Source organism: Dicentrarchus labrax, unplaced genomic scaffold, assembly GCF_905237075.1.
Source record: "Dicentrarchus labrax unplaced genomic scaffold, dlabrax2021, whole genome shotgun sequence".
Classification (NCBI taxonomy): Eukaryota; Metazoa; Chordata; class Actinopteri; family Moronidae; genus Dicentrarchus; species Dicentrarchus labrax.
Genome location: NW_026136704.1, coordinates 11,536,404 through 11,553,889, shown reverse-complemented (window position 1 = coordinate 11,553,889; position 17,486 = coordinate 11,536,404). Strand labels below are relative to the sequence as shown.

At 41.7% G+C, this 17,486-nt stretch overlaps 1 protein-coding gene across 3 annotated transcripts in view; it reads right to left on the bottom strand.

Moving 5' to 3' along the window:
* Nucleotides 1-17,486, bottom strand: part of ankrd13b (ankyrin repeat domain 13B) — a 39,889-nt gene that overhangs the window by 5,029 nt on the left and 17,374 nt on the right. For all 3 annotated transcript variants that reach the window (XR_007884359.1, XM_051396804.1, XM_051396805.1), the window contains exons 3-13: nucleotides 16,360-16,484; nucleotides 15,100-15,145; nucleotides 14,470-14,613; nucleotides 12,849-13,089; nucleotides 9,368-9,434; nucleotides 7,853-7,934; nucleotides 5,317-5,381; nucleotides 4,055-4,191; nucleotides 2,986-3,143; nucleotides 2,470-2,658; nucleotides 1,733-1,896 (exon numbers count right to left, since the gene is read on the bottom strand). Coding sequence is in view for 2 of the 3 variants with exons in the window: in XM_051396804.1 (XP_051252764.1) it covers nucleotides 1,733-1,896; nucleotides 2,470-2,658; nucleotides 2,986-3,143; nucleotides 4,055-4,191; nucleotides 5,317-5,381; nucleotides 7,853-7,934; nucleotides 9,368-9,434; nucleotides 12,849-13,089; nucleotides 14,470-14,613; nucleotides 15,100-15,145; nucleotides 16,360-16,484 (1,418 nt within the window). In the remaining variant the exon portion in view is untranslated. The remainder of the gene's footprint in view (nucleotides 1-1,732; nucleotides 1,897-2,469; nucleotides 2,659-2,985; nucleotides 3,144-4,054; nucleotides 4,192-5,316; nucleotides 5,382-7,852; nucleotides 7,935-9,367; nucleotides 9,435-12,848; nucleotides 13,090-14,469; nucleotides 14,614-15,099; nucleotides 15,146-16,359; nucleotides 16,485-17,486) is intronic.

Genomic DNA, 17,486 nt, shown 5'->3' with positions numbered 1-17,486 from the left:
AAATCCTCAGCCGCAACCTTGCCTGGTCTCCTCTACCTCCTCCTCCTCCTCCTGCATCCAAGCTAGGAAAACTCTGAGGATGTTCTCTGACCTTTCTCAACAAGCCTATTTATATTTCTCTCTATGTACCTCTGGAACAAGGCCAAGGACTATCAGGACCTGGATCTCAGGGATTTCAAAACAGTACCTATCCTGAGGCAGTGTTGAATGTAATGGGTCTGGGTTCCACACATTACAGGCAATTTATTCTACTTATTGATTTTACTTCAGTATTGATTGTTTTTATTTTGAAACTGGTCGCTTTTTTCTTGCTTCAGTGTGTCTATTTGTCTTGGTCTTGCTTGACTTATTGGTGAATTTACTGCTGTAATTTATACTGGGTGGTTTATAGGGGGAATATGATGCACCTGGGTTGATATAGCAACATGGCTCTGAGAATCTTGAAAACTTCATGTAAAACCTTTTGCAATCTGTGCTCATTAAGTGCTTTACAAGGAGACTCAAGGTGAGATAATTGACCATTAGTTAAGCCCCTCCCCTGAGCAGTAATTTTCCAATTATAGCTGAGCAACTGAAATTAGGCACGGTAGGTCTCTGCAAGCTTTGGACTTCTCATTGTCTCATGCTAAAGTGGTGTGCATGTGGCCACAGTAGGAGAGATACTCCGCATTTAAAGGACCAGTGTGTAGATTTAGAGGCATCTTTCAGTGTAGTTGCAGATTACATTGCCCTCGTTCCTAGTGAGGAGAAACTATGATGGCTGTGAAACTCACTAAAAACAAGAAAGGCCCTATCCAGAGCCAGAGTCTGGTTTGTCCGTTCTAGGCTACTGTGGAAACATGGTGGTTCAACATGGCGGCCTCCGTAGAAGAGGACCTGCTCCCTCTGTAGATAAAAGTGCCTCATTCTAAGGCAACACAATTCTTATTTTCATGGGGAATAATACACTAATTAAGAAATGATACCCATGGATATTTTATTCCAGTTCCGCCGATAGAGCCTCCTAAATGTTGCACACACAACTGCACCTGTTGGCTTACATTTGCAATTAACTAGCTTACAACCTGCAGTTGTAACAGAGCATCATCCAAAGCCAATGATAATTTGATTAGCTATCTACATTACTACCTGGGATTACAAGTTAATTAAAAATAATAATAATGAAGAGGCATGTAAACTCAACAGACAAACTGGGTTATTTCTGCGTAACATTCTGATCTTACATTTTCTCTTATAATGCTGATAGTACTATAGGCTAACTTGTTAGTAACTGTAAGACAAGAACAATGCAATTTTTTATTTACATGCCTTCTACTGGTATTTAAGATGCCTTTTACAGAGTTCTTATTTTAAAATGAGTCAGCTAGATACATTATAAAATCAGCTGGTGACAGAGAGCTATAGCTGTTAAGCTTCTAGTTGTCATTTCAGCCGATAAAATGAATGGTCAGCGGATAGAAAAGAAAAGCCTACTTTTATCTTCTTCTGTCTGAATGTCACTGTTGCAACAATTAAGATTTCTGAATGGTAAATTTGCCCAAATTATCACAGTAAACTCCATTATGAGCCAAGTGAGAATGGAAAGATTGACAGGCGTAGCAGCAGTAACCATGGAGGGGGCGGGGCTAAATTAACATTCAGTTAAATAAGATCTTGTTTTAAGATGTCTGACTAGTTTTTCTTTCATATCAGAACAGAAGAGGATCTCTCAGGAGCGTCACAGTCAGCCCACCTGATCATATTCTGAGCCGGCCTCCAGCAGACTCTGCTGTATGGCGAACTGCAGCAGATCCTCCTCCTCCTCCCTCATGCTGTCTCTCTGTTTGCCTCCTAGCATGGTGTATCCAGGTGGGGCCTCAAACACGCATGGGGGAATCTCTCCACCTCGACATGACACTGCAGCACACAGGGGAAAGTTAAAGGGCAAGAGACGGGAAGGAGTGTCAGCTAACAGTGTAGGAGATTATACTAGACTAAAGGAGGAGAACAGTAAAGGAAAAACAGGACAGAGATTTCAGATTTATTAGGTAATATTCCCACCATATTATTGTTGCCAAAATATTTCCATTACTCAACTGTGTGTATTTCCATAGGACTATAACTCAGTGTAGAGCATTTCTCTAAGATAGCATCAAGGATTTCCAGAGAGGTTCCTTCTGAGCGGTCACACAATAAATTCTATCTCCCCTCAACATGGCTGCAGATTTAAACCTGCCCGTTGGGATCCTGATCAAGTGATAGGATGATTAAAGTAAGCCATAATCTCACACGAAACACAAAGAACACAACCTTGCATCCACCATCAGTGATAAATACCACTCATAACTCTATCAGGCAGCGGTAAACTCCGTTTGTGAAGTGAAGTACGGCCCAGGTTCTGCAGTAAATGTTAGTGGAGTCATTTTATCAGCTGAGGAAGAAGACATAAGAAAAGATGACACTGTAGAGTGTATGGGAGTGTGCTCTCACTGGTGGAGCTGGAGCTGGAGACGCTGGAGGAGTCACTGCCTGGAGATGGGGTGTCTATCCTCGGGGCGTCCCTCTGTCCGTCCCCCTCCACCCCGACTTCGTTGTCGGCACGGACGCCCGTCCCCTCCTCGCAGCCGTTCAGGTTGCTGAAGGTGATCCTGGCGTTCAGGATGTGGTAGAGAGGGATCTCTGCAGGGAGTGGAGAGAAATGGAGCAGAAGATGACATTCGTATTGCTATCATTAAGTTATGTGTTCACTTCTTGTGTCTTTGCATCAGTCTCATCATCCAGTTAACCATGCGTGTCCTTATATCAGTCCTGTTATTTTTAGAGATCAAATTTGCAATCTTTTCTGTCCTTTTTACTCACTCTCTCCCTCTGTCTTCATTCCTTTCCATCCATCTGTGTATCTATTTATTCACTTTTCATTCTCCCATCATCCCCTTTATTTAACCAGCCATCATTTTAACCTCCCACCCTCCCTCCTTCCATCCATCTCACTCTCCCAGCTCTCACCGATCTTGACAGGGAAGCCAGGCGGCAAGCGCAGAGTGATGAAGTCACGCAGCTTAGCGAACAGGGCGTTCGAGATCGCCATGAGATCAATGATAGGCACAACTTGTTCCGCCAGGGACAGGGGGTGGGACTCACACAACCACAACTTGGCTTTAAACCTGGAAACAAAAACACACACACACACAGACACACACAGGGAAAGAGTTTTTTAATGAATATTACCAAATACAAGTTGACTTAAGTATAATTTAGGCAATTTATGTTGTTGTTCAAGCCATTAGTTCTATTGCCGGAGGTAAACAAAGCCACTGATTGCATCAGCTAACAGTGACTGTCCACAAGCAGCTGAGTCGTGTTCAAATTAAGGCCAATCAATGCTTATTTTTTCTCTGAAACCTCGAACACTTCTTCCTCATAATGGCATGTCACTTTTTATTTCATTCTTTGGGCCTTTATTGCCTTTAATTGATAGTAACAAGAAAAGGGGAGAGAGCAGAGATGAGACACAGAAAAGGGCCACAGGTCAGATTCGAACCCTGGGCCACGGCAGCACCAGACTAAGCCTCAGTAAATGGGGTGCCAGCTCTACAGGTGAGCTATTCAGGCAACAGATTGACAACAGCCAGAGGAACAGAAGACAGATGACTGAACGGCAAGTCGGCAGGTGGATGACAGAAGTAGGAAATTGAAAACCAGTTTAATTTGCTACATTACAAAACAATTACATAAAAAGCTAACTGAGAGACACTGCAGGGCTCCTTGTTTTAATTTTCAGTTTTGTTTCCTTTGGTTCAAGAGTCAAATAGAAATTATGTATCATTGTGAGTTATTGTTTGACTCTCCACCAGCCTTGCAGAAATCTACTCATCAAGTGTGTGAATATGTGTGTGTGTGTGTGTGTGTGTGTGTGTGTGTGTGTGTGTGTGTGTGTGTGTGTGTGTGTGTGTGTGTGTGAGTCTGTCTATTCTCTCCCGCTCAGTTTGTCAGCTCTGGCACTTGGCAGTGAGTTTGGAGGACGACTGGACTGTATGCATGGCTGCCTGTCTGTTTTCCTGTCTGTCCGTGTCACCTCTGGGTCTTGGTGGTGAGCTGGCATGGGTGGCCAATGTCCCTCTGAGTTGGTGACGAGCCGGGGTTGAAGTATTCCTCGGCAGTCAGCGCAGCAGGGTTTGTCACCGCAGGACCCGACATCTGGGTCACCAGGGCCTGCAAAAATAGAATAAGGAATTTAAAATAGTCCTGATGTAACCGCATGTTGCCATTTTAAAGCTTTTTACTGATCCACAATCAGATTGACCATGTCTGCAGGGGTCAAAAGGATTGTTAACCATCCCAGTAACTCAAAGATAACTTTACAAGGTGCAAAGATTTCTGGCCTTTAAAACTCACTTTCTTTGCTATTGTCTGTTGTGGAACAAAAAACTAACCACCTACTGGGATTTCAAGGCTTTCCTCTTACCTAGTGACATTTCCAACAGCTCAAGGAAAGAAAAACTTGAGAAAAAATGACAAAGCAGTTTTCTTTCTAGCAATTTACATCCTTACTGCATCCGTTGGTTCACTGCTCTAATTAGTAGCTCACTGTCAACTATTAAGTATGACTTTAGTAAATCTTTCAAAGGTAAGCCACCATTACTGGAGGAGAGGAGAGGCTGACAAATATTTGTGGATCTTGTTGCGTTCCACTCCAAATGCAGCCAATTCATCACAATCACTTTATAGACAACATCATAGCTTTACAGTTGCACAAAGTATCTGCAGAACGCACGTCAAACCAGAAGAAAAAAAAAAGGACGGGGTGCGTGTCTCAGTGCTGTGTATAGAGGGTACAGAGGCATGACGTTGAAAAGAGCAGAGGCGACAGTGAGGGGGAATAAGACAGAATACAGAAAGAGGAGAAGGAGGGAAGTATGAGTCATAGATGCTCTCCAGCAGAAACAAATTAAAAAACATAATCAATATTTGAGAGCAGGTTGGAGCCTCTGAGTTACTGTTTTACTCTGCAGGCATGATCTCCTGTTGACACAGTGGACTCATTCATACACTCAGTGTCCATCCAAAGAGGGGAGGTGATGATGCTAATATTGAAGATGATAATTCAGTCACGAGGGCAGTGATTATCACAATACCGATTATGATCCCTATTGTCGCTACGAGTCCAATCGAAACGCCAGAACCAATGAATCACAGCTGTTCCCAGATCAACCACAGTGTATATGAATTTATTAGTTTGAGTTTTAAAAGATTTTTCCTCAACCCTAATCCTTCATTTAAAGATAATACTGGAAAATCCCTGTCATGTGTTAACATCTAAATAAACTGTCTACTTACCCCGTTGTTAGGCCCCATGTGCTGCTCGGCAATCCCAAGGAAATTCTGCAGTGGAGTCTTCCCACCTGCTCAGAGACACACAGCAGTGATGAGTTATGCTGAGGCAATAGTCACAGTGAGCATGGGCTCATTCATCTCCACTGCAATTGTCTGCAGTGTCATTTTGCTCTACAGTGTTTTGCTCCAGATAACTTATTGGATTACATCGAGCTTTTGTGTTGTGGTCTTATCATCTACTAAGAGCTGGCAGGAAATGAACAGAATACTGCACTGGATTGAACTGAAGTTATTATGCTTTTAAGCAGCAAAATCAGAGTAGAGTTACTCCTAAATAGGTTCTAAATATCAGTGGATCTCCTGGTTTCTGAAACTAGAATTTTTTGATAAAACACCTGAAAATATCTATTAAAAGAAATGCATACTGTGCAGTCAGTATAACTGTCTTCAGTGTATCTCTGGACCCTGAACATCATCTTTCTACTGCTACAGCTACAGCTACCTGAGTGTACACATTGTTATTATACAGTTTGTACTTTATGCACAGCAATGTGTGTACATTACTGTCACCATTAGACTGTAAATACATCAAAAATATGAATGTGATGAAAACCACACTCTGAAAATGACAAGTGTTTTGAAGAGCCTTTAGGGATCTTCCGACTGCAGCAGTAAGAGAACCGCAATAGGGTCTTGGAAGAAAAATACCTTTTTTTTTAGAGTGACAAGCTGTCTTCTTTTGATCTTAAAGATCCCCTCTAGACATGTATTAAGACATATAAAAATGTTCTGCTTGGAATAATAATTTGAGTCTGATATGGTTTTCATAGTTTTACCTTTTTATAATTCTTACAATTACATCTATTCCCTCTCCTTTTAAACATCCAGGATCTATGAATATGCAAATGTAAAACTTAACTGGATACAATATGTCTCCTACTTCACTGAAAAGTCTAATCTCAGTGTATATGCACTGGAGATCTCAACACACTTGTAACACAACACACTGTAAATTAGTTAATTAGTTAGTAAACTAGTTGTGATGTCACAAAATCCTCCTCGTACATACACACATCAAACTGACATTTAAGATGAGCACAGATAAACATCCCCCCTTCAGCAGATTAATCTGAAAACAGCCTTATTGTGTCAAACACGTACATCATCCTGCACAGTGAAGGTCAAACATCCAGGTGAAGTGACAATAAGCAAAACACATTTGTGAGTGGAGGGGGACTTTAAAGTGTCTGAGAAACTGGCTCAAATCTAAAGTATTTCTCTACAACATTAATAATCCATAACTAAATAAGAAACAATCAAGGTAAAAAAACATCTTTAGGTAATGTTTATTAAGAATATAACTCTCAGATAATACTGTGTGGGTGTGATGAGACAGGTTAACCAAACAACCCACCAACTGTCGTCACATTTAGATTCATATGTTGCTAAATCCTGATTGGTGCATTGTACAGTCACGTCACCTTTTTTCAACCGAGCCCTGCTCACTCCAAACCAATGAGAACAGAACTGAGGAAAACACAATCAGCCATCCCTCATGTGAAATAACCAAAACTGTTACTGCGGAAAATAATGGCTTCGTGTAGGATCCCATCACTCACAGCAAAACGATTATTTAGAAAATAAGATTTCCAGGAACCCACCATGAAGGAACGCTCTGTTTTTTAGAGTGTATGAGGACACAAACAGCTGCTGCTCATTTAGATAAGACATAGATATGAGCAGCAAAGAAAACATGACCAGTTTCTTAAAGTGTGTCTTGCATTCAGACAGGACTGGTGCTGCGGTTTTCCTCACTAACCAGAAACGGAATGCTAAATGCAATGCAAAGGTCCATCTGTTAGAGTTAATGACAGTGGTGTTGTGGTGTGGTTGATAAGACAAGTATCCACATTTCGACCTTCAGCCAGCTGATCCGTCTACAGCTGCTGCTTGACTCGTGATCCAGCGTGTATGTGACTCTTAGAATAGCTATTTCTTTTTACAGTGTTTACAAAATGATGAAACGCAGCACAAGGGAAGGGCAAATGGAGTGAGTCACTCATTCAGGAGTCATTGTAGCGCTTCCAAGAACACTTCCCTCCTGCATATTAGCAGAGTGCAGATGGGGATTGTGACCTGGGAGAGAGCGAAGCCCCTCGGAGGAGTGTGTGATGGTTGATCCTGGCTGACAGCGACAGTCCAGGGAGGGAAGCCTGCTTATCCTGTTTGATTTATGATCTGAACCAGAAAACGAGACAGAGCCGCCGAGTGAACGTTACGGGCTGTTAGCCGGAGCCTCAGGGTGATCTCATCGAGCTCAGGTGAGGTGGATTACTCATCAGCGACTGTTTTTTTTTATTAGACATGTCGTATTACTTAGGCCGGGCTTTACAGCGGCACAGAGGAGATAATGGAGAAGTTGAGCTGCTGCAACTGTGATGCACCTGCACATAATGAACACCTTGATGATGTCTAAGAGGTGACACTGTCTAATGCTCATTTGGCACTGAGGTTCGGTTGACAAATTAAAGTGACTTACCTTTTGTCTTGTTCTTGTTCTGGTCTGACAGATGGTCAGTTCTGGTCCTGGTGATCAGCTCCACATTGGACGCTGCGTATACCTGAAAGAGGAGGAGACAATTAGCTTTTGTGTTCTGCCAACATTGGCTTTACACTCTCATTGTTTGGGACCCCACTGCTGTACGTGTAACGATAATTACAAAACTAACCATTTATTTTCATTTAAATATTTTTTCTTTTCTTCCGACCTAATTAAAACCCAATATGTAGAAAAGTATTGAAAGGGTAACCATTCCATTGCAGATTCGACAAATGTGACAGAAATGAGCATAGAGCATTGTTATCATACCAAATCAAGGAAATATTTCATGTTTTCTATGTCATATGGACTGTGCATTAACAAATTATGTTAATTTTGTTTGCCAAAAGACCTCTTATCAACCAACTCCAATAACAGAAATTTATGATTTGGGAGGGGTAGTATTGTATAACAATTCAATTCATTTCAATTTTATTTATATAGCGCCAATTCATAACAGAAGTTATCTCAGGACACTTTTCAAATAGAGCAGGTCTACACCGAACTCGTTATAACAAGTACTGTTGACACCAATCACATACTGAAAATCCAGTGTATTGAACCATGCCTCACAACCAGGGTCTCTGAGACCCCAAACAGAAGTAAAACATAATTTTCACTTCAAAATCATGTTTAAAACCAATTCTTATAAAATTAGGAAAAGTCATGTGGTGAACCTGTAATGTGTAACTTTACACCCCTGGGTCCTAGCCTGCAACACACAGGCCAACAGTCCACAGCAGAATGCTGGAATTCCTCACTAGTGACCACAAAAAGAAAATACTGATTAAAAATTGAGCAGGCTGCTGATTCTGTGTTTACACTGGATGGCGGACAAGCGAAAGGAAGAGCTAAAAAGCTTCCAGGAGGAGAGCAGCTCAACGGGAGTTGTCTGTTTATGTTTGTGACTCTAAATCAATGATGCAGAAAATAGATGCTTTTCAGGCCACCGTATTTTACTGTAGAAAGTGTCTGAAGTGCTTTTATAAACCAATAGTGACAGATGGTCCTTCGTGTCTGACACTTGTCTCCCATCGATCCCTCCAGGGGGTCAAGAAAACAAATGGGGTCAAGGTAATGCATGTGTCTGAGCAACACGCACTTCTTTTTTTAAACTTAATTTGATGGGCCATCTGGTCGTTTCTGTGTTGAAGAATTTTCCACATTTGAGGGCAAAGAATTCATGCTTTAACTGTTGTGCTTAAATTAATACTCTTTAATCTTAAAAGGGCAGGTTTCAGTAATTGATTCATTCATTATTTAAATATCTAGAGGGTTATGTCCTCAAAGGTCCAAAGCAAAGGTTTTAAAATAACTTTGGGAGTGATTCATTCTGGAAATTAAGCTCTTCAAGTAAAGTGGACTTTCAGGAAATATCAAATTGAGATCTGACAGCAGTGGTTTCTCTGGGCAGTGTGAGAGATTAGTGGTCTGTCTGAGAAGCCTGTGCTCTACCTTGGCTTCATATCCATTCACTGTCTCAGTCTTCTCGCTCCTCCAGCCCAGTATGCCCGTCTTATTCCTGCAACAGAGATTCAACACATGCCCCATCAGTTCCCTGTGGTCTCGACTTCCAATCAACGTATACAGCTGCATCACCTCTGTTGGTGTAGATTATTTGCCCGTCCCAAGCAATCTGCAGATATGTACCTGAGAGAAAATCATGAATATAATACATAGGAGAGTCAAATCAACCATCTCCCCTTGGATTGCAAGTCACAGATCTTTTCTCTACAATATGCAGCCTGAAAAGATTGCAGCCATTGTCCTTGTTTGTTGTCAGTGAAGATCAGCAGTTCAGTGTGCAATTAGGAAGTCTGCCTAGAAGTTAGTGAGGCATATCCCATCTTCATGATCTATTCCAATCATTGTACAACTCCTTTTTGGAACGAAGCACAGAAAGTGGATTTTCAAGGATGCTCTTTCTGTATTAGACCATATATTTATGAAGTGATAGAATTTATAAATAATATAATATATTTGAAACTGTTGCACAGTAATTTCCCTCGGGATAAATAAAATAAAGCTTCTTGAATCTTGAATCTTGAATCTATAAATTATATCAGGTATTTTTTAACACATGTCAAATGTGTAATTTTGGAAAAAAGGTTTTAGGGAATTTTTAGCCATGCTAGTGGTGTGGCTCTCTGTTGGTTAAGTCAGCCTATTTGGTCCACACAGAATTATCTTAGCAACGTTTGGATGGATTGACATGAAATTTTGTACAGACATTCATGATCCCCTCAGTATTAATTGTAATAACCCTGGTAATCCTCTGACTTTTCATATAGCCTATTTAGTCAAATTTGTTTGGTTTATGACTAAAAGACCATCTCATAGCCAGAGGAAACACGCGATACCCTTGCAACATTATATATCACATCTTGACAGCACTATATGATCTTATGTCTGTGTGGCACCCCAAAGCCCTGCCTTAGCATTGGCCTGACCACATAACTGCAAACATAATTGAATTCCCATCAGCCTCAGCTGTAGCCATGTTTTGTGCTAATTAGCTAATGTTAGTATACTATCACGCAAAATTAAAATAGTTATCATGGTAAAAATGACCTGCAAAACATCAGAATGCATAATGGCGTTATAGCATGTAGCTAAAAAGTGGTGGTATGCCTAAGAACTGCCGCACAGAGCCACTACCACAGCTTTAGACTGTCCTGTTGTCCAACGAATCAATGTCAAACAAAGTTATGTCTGAATCTTGAAGTTATATCATAGCTCAATTACAGCGGGTTCAGTAAAACCAGCAAAACTGCAGTGCTGTAGTTTTTGTGCATGGCTGCGTAAAGACGTATTAACTCCAGGGGTAGATGTCCTGTCTGTGGTGCTTGACAAAGTGGTTTGCTCTAAAGCATCATAAATAGATTATTGGCATGTAGACAGGAGTGCTGACCAAGGGAAATGAACAGAGGTGACACTTAGGTACAAGTCTGACAGGGAGATGATTACCCCCCCCCAAAAGAAAAAAAAACACCACCTCTCCCTGCTCACTCACGTTTTCCTCTCTGTCTTCTTGCTTTTTATCTGTTAACATTCATTTCCTGTTTCTGGGTCCCTTTCCAAAAGTCACCTATCTATCACTGTGTCTCTCTGCAGTCTATTTTTCTCCCCTTTCTCCCCCTGCCTACAAAATCATTGACTCCCCCCTTTTGCCTTACGTATTGTGCTTTTTTCCCAAATAGTCTTGTCTCATTAATCTTTATCTCCCTGTTTCTCTCTGCATGTCTTCTATTCCCCTTCATCCCTCTCTGTCTCTCTGTCCCATCCCTCTCCCTCTAAATCTCTCCCTTCGTTCTCTTTTTCGTTTCATTTTCTCCCCTCTATCCCTCTCTGTCCAAAACTTACCTTGTTCTGTCATCCCTCTCTCTTTCTCTCTGTCACATCAGTCTTATCTCACTTCCTGACTAGAATAAGATGAGTTTTGTCCTTTATGCCCGCTTCTCCCTGCCTTCTCTCCTCCTTACCGTTGCTTTTCATCTATGTGTGTCTATGTCACTTTATGTGAAACTGAGCTGTAAAACTGTACCATACTGCATAATAAAAAGCTCCGAAATTGACTGCTCACAAGCCATCTTTTTCTCCCTCTTCCTCTAGTCTCCCTATGTCTTGTCTGCCTTTTCCATGTCTTTTTCGTTCTGCTATCTGCCTCTCCATCTCCATGTTCACTGGAGTGTTGAGCTTTTTTGAAGTGGCCTGAGCCTGAAGCCTGTGTGAAGCCATATCACGCTTACTCCTGACACATTTTTATGGCAATTCAGTCATTTGAGTTCACAGGAGACACAAAAGATCAAGAACAGAGTATTTTTGGTTATATAAAAATACAATGACTTAAAGCAAGCCGTTTTAACAGTATGTGGCTACAATAGTCAGAAGGGGTTTATTTGTCAGGGACAATATAGCCTACTAGCAGACAAGAGAAAAAATGTAAATAATGAATATGTTGATTTTCGTCGTCCAAAGATGCCCCCAAAATAGAATAAAAATAGTAAATACTAAACCAGTGCGAACAGTGTAAAGTAGTAAACTGACTCAGTAAAGTCAATTACAAAGAACTATCTAGCTGCTAACTTTGCTAACTTTAAGTATCCCTGAAGCAGCAAAGCCTCTGAGAGCATTGAAATGCGCAGGGGTGTATAATATTACTTTCCATCTTTTCTTTTGTAACAGGAAGATTCTGTTATTTTTTTCTTTCAAGCACTACACAATCTCTCTTTTTATACTATAACATGATTTGTTTAATACACTTTCATTACAGGAACATTTCCCCTTGGCTCTATTGCAGATATATCAGTAATATGTAGTGTTCAATGAACTCTAGCAATTAGTTGTACACATGTTTTGTTGTCTCCAGTTGCCCCACTATTGCTGCTTCTGTTAGTGTTTTCCTACACTGTCTGAAATGCATTTTGACAGCCACCAGAGAACGTGCCTGAACTTATTCCACTCAGCTGTGGGTTGTAGTGTAGGAGACAGCAACAGTGAAAGAGTGACAAAAATTCACCAGCAACAACAAAAGAGTGATTTTCTCCACTCAGGAGGGAAAAAAAAGCCAGCATTCAGAGCAGAACATGTCCTGTGGCTGACTTGCATCGTGTTGTACTGAGGCTACTGTAAATTATTATTTTGCTTGTTCTATGGGAGATTTCTTCCTGTGTGATTGCTGAACATGGATGCAAAATGGCATTCTAGAAGGTGTTATAAAACACCCTCTTGATGTTTCAGATGTTCTGTTGGTTCTGTTGAGTTTAAGTTTGCTTAGTTATTTAGTTTTATTTTTTTTATTTGAGTTCAGTCATTCCTGGAAAATGTCTTCATTCACACCCAACTCAGGGTATATCTCATATCTTATAGACTACTGTGTACCTTAACTTCACATCCTGTTTACTAATATTCTGGGTATATCAGTATTGCATCTGACCTCTCGAAGGCGATGTTGCGGGTGTCCAGCTGCGTGGTCACCACGGGGGCCGACAGCCTGGCCGCTACCTGCTCGTCGCTGGGCTGCACCGCACCCAGAAGGCCCAGACCGGCGGCTGTGCTGCTGCAGGCACCGCCATTCACCCGGCCAGGTGAGAGTGCTGTGAGGGATGAGACGCACATGGTCTCGCGGAACACCAGCTGCCTGTCATGGTCAACCTCCATCACCTCTGCGCTGGAGTCTGAGAGGCAAGAGGGTGACAGACAGGAAGAGAGAAATGAGGGCAACCTTAGTGAGGATGAGAGAGGCAGATATGAAATTGAGAGTGGGAAATGATTACAATACAAACATGCCAATAAGGCTACAAGACAAAAACATGCATGTACATGTAACGAAAAGTTGGGGGGATGATGACTGATGTCAAGATGCTGCAGATTGACAAAGGTACGAGCAAATTAAATATCCTGGCAGGCAGGTCCAGAAGAAAGTAACACAAAGAGAGAAAACATTATGCAGACTCAAAAAAGTCCAGGAAAAAGGTCAGAAGAAGAGGAATAATTAAAAGTGGTGAGAGGAAGAAAGATAAAAATAAAAGGAAGAACTGGGTGAAATAATGCAGAGAGGAGCCAGTGGAGAATTGACTGAGTAGAAACAGCTGTGCAATGAGGCAACAAAGAGGCAGGGGAAGAAGGAGCCTGGTCACACCTGCACCAGCCTCTGTGAATATTTGCTCCATCTCACATTCACTTCAAATGAAGCCTGTGTGACTAACAAGAATGTGTTTCTTAAAAAAAAATCACAACCACAATCACATAAGTAATTTTTTGGTGCTGAAAGTGAAGTTGTTTCATGGGACTGAATGCAAATGTGGATGGAAACCCAGAAGACACCGGGGAAGAGGAAGGAAGAAAAGGAGGTAAAGAGACGCAGCTAAAGACAGAGTGACAAACTTACTATAAATTGACAAGCCTATGCATAATTTGGTCTCATATCTTAAATGATTTTTTTTTGGAAAGATGCATATTCTCTTTCTTGTTGAGAGTTAGATGAGAGGATTGATACCATCCTCTGTTTGGTAAGCTCCTGCCAGCAGCTTAGCAGGGCACAAAGTCTGGAAACAGGGTGAAACAACAAGCCTGGCTCAGACAACCAAATCCACCTACCAGCACCTCTAAAGCTCACTCATGCAAGTCTTTTTCTTGGCAAGAAAATGAATAAATGGTAAAAGGACTGTACTTATATAGTGTCTTTCTAGTCTTTCAACCACTCAAAGCGTTTTACACTACATGTCACATTCACCCATTCACACACTGATGGCAGAGGCTGCTATGCAAGGCAACTGCTCATCAGTAACTAACTTACCCATTCACACGCACTCACACACCAATGGCACAGCATCAGGAGCAGCTTGGGGTTTAGTATCTCGCTCATGGACACTTTGACATGCACAAGGAGGAGCCAAGAAACGAACCATTAGTGGACGACGCGTTCTACCTCCTGAGCCACAGCACAAAATACTTTCTTTTCTTTCGCAGTTCAGTCAATATTATTTTATTTGTTGTATTGTATGAAATACACTAGTAACACAGGACACTCTCAAGTCTAGAATTTGATTTCTGACCTTGTCCCTTGAAAATGAAGCTCCGGTTTCCTCTCTGCCAGGTCATCTGTTCAAAGCCCATCAGGGTGGTGTCAACACGGAGACACTGGCCACTCTTCCACACTCTGTAGGTGTCACTGGGGCAGATACGAGACACCAGGGGCACTGAGGACAAACACAGACAAAATGTTAAACAAACGTTGCCATTTTTAGATGAATATGTAAAGAATTGAATGCAGCAGTTTTCTCTCTGATGTTTTCATTTGATTCATTGTCAGATCTTGGGCTCAGTACTCTGATGAATCCATTATAGGAGACACATTTCTGTGGTTGTATGTAACAACAAAAATATACGCACAAAAACAATTAGTCACATGCCTAGAGACTAATGCTGAAAATACATCCACTTATAGTTTTGTAAAGCAAGATCTTAAGATAAAAAATTATATAAAAAAATAAAGCACAAGCTGTTTAACTCTGAAACCAAAGCCAGACATAAATTTTGCCAGGCGGGAAGTGTGTGAGTATCAGTGTCCAGTACAACAGGAAGAAACAGGCCTCCCCAGAGGGAGATGATGATAACATGATTAGTTCTGACTGGTCGGTACTGGACTGCTTTACTGACTGGAATGACTCAAAGACTGGACTCACCCCAGCTGGTAAACTCCCATTTCATCTCCACATAGAAGTCCTGGGCCTGGACAGAAAGAGGCAGAGAGAGGAGGAAAAGATGGGGGGGGCAGCAGGCATTGATAAAGAGGATGATAGAGGGAGAGAGAAAGAGAGAAAGAGTCATGGAGATAGAGAGTGATGAATTTAAGGATGGAAAGATGGAGAGAGAGGAGAAAAGCAAAGTGGGGGGAAAGAAAAAGAGGGAGAGTGAACAAACACAGTGGTACTGCTTCATTGTCTCTTCCAAAGATGGGGGGATTGGCACAGAGAAGTGGTTGTGTATATGTGTGTGTGTGTGTGTGTGTGTGTGTGTGTGTGTGTGTGTGTGTGTGTGTGTGTGTGTGTGTATGGGTTAATAATAGAACTGATAGATTGATGGGTGTAGAGGAGGATGATGTGGATGAGAGCAGCAGCAGACGAAGAACGGCAATGTGTGCTTGAGTGTGAGTACTCATTGTCGTTTTCAAAGTGTGAGGGTGTTGTGTCTACCATGTGGGTATGCTAGAGTGTGTGTGTGTGTGTGTGTGTGTGTGTGTGTGTGTGTGTGTGTGTGTGTGTGTGTGTGTGTATGTGTGTGTATCAGGGAGGGAGCCAGGTGGAGCAGATACACAGGAAGACAGAGTGTGTGAAGGCAGTTCTCTGCATCTCTGCCACTGTTCTCTGCAGCTCTACTGCTGCAGCAGCTGCATCACTTTCCTGTCAGGATTATAACCATTAACCTTCAGGCTCTCCGGCCTCGCCTTGTAAAACACTGCTGTTGTGCCTTTAAGCATGGCACTCCTTTAGGGGAAAGCAATGACTCAAATTACCCAGACACAGAGGGTTTTTGCAACATGGAGACACATCCTTTGAGATTATTTTCCTTGTTGAATAGTAAACAAAGTTATTTATACCTTCAAACGAAAACAAGATTTTTTTTTATCCTAAAACAACGATGTAAATATGAAAAAGATCTACATTTCAAATGAATGCATCTCTGCTCACAAACCCCCTTGATGAGCCTTTGTAGTCTGTATATGTATATTTGTGTTTTGTTTCATGTATGTAATTTTTATGTAATTCTTGTTTTGTGTGTGTGTGTGTGTGTGTGTGTGTGTGTGTGTGTGTGTGTGTGTGTGCGGTCATGGGAGTGTCTTTTTCCATGTGTGCATCAAACTGTTTGTGTGTGTGTGTGTGTGTGTGTGTGTGTGTGTGTGTGTGTGTGTGTGTGTGTGTGTGAGTTTCTGTGTGAAATCCCACTTGGCGCAGTCGCTCCAGCAGAACGGGGATGCCCGCCAGTCTCTTGGCAGTCCTCTGGTAGTCACGGTAACGAAGCACGAGACGCACCAACTCCGGATCTCTGGTACTCACCGCCTCCTGAAGAACTGCGGAGAGAGAGAGAGAGAGAGAGAGAGAGAGAGAGAGAGAGAGAGAGAGAGAGAGAGAGAGAGAGATGGAGAGTAAAACAGAGCCAATCACTCAGACCTCATCTAAAATTTATGTACATGAGCAATTTAAGGGGGCAGTGAGAATTGCCCAAACTGAAGTAGGCCAAAGGAAAAGCTGGTACGACCAATTACTGCGGCTCGCCCATCATTCATCAGACCGCCACTTTGCTGCTAATCTTACAGGCTGTTGTACACTTATACACATTTATATAACGATTACCTTTCTCTTCCCGTATTAGCAAACGTGAGTAAAGGCTAACACACACACACACACACACACACACATATATATAAACACAGGCACAACCATCTAGATGTAGCTGGATTCTAATAATGAGTGTAATCTATTGCACCTACTGACAAGACACAGAAATCAGATTAGCAGGGACAAAAGAGGATTACTATGATACCCTGCAACCATAGACTCACAGAAATATCCATGACTATAACGCTTAATCCATCACCATCGAGACAAAGGAGCCTCACGTTAGATGCAGGGGAGTGACAGCATAAACAAGCAAGAACCTCAGGACGTCCATACATTTTCACAGTGCAGCAAGAAAGGGATGTCTGGCAGAAGGAACAGTTGTCATTTTTTTTGCAAAAGCGATGGTGATGATGAGTGTTTGTATTTTCCAAACCAATGTGAATCATCAAGTGGACAAAATTGTGTTAAACTCATCAGTAGCCATGTAAAATAGAGCCATTGGGAAATGTTGTGGGCCATTTTGCAAATATAGTATATAATATCATACATTATCATACATTATATAATATTATAGTCCTCTTATTGTGACCAAGGGGGTTACAACCAAAACATTTTCAGATCATACGTGGCTGGGTCTTTCACTGGGTTACTGCAGATGAAAAGGCCATGCTAAACTCTTGTGGTCACTTCCAATCATGTTCTTTACAAGTATAACATTTTCGGGGCATCTT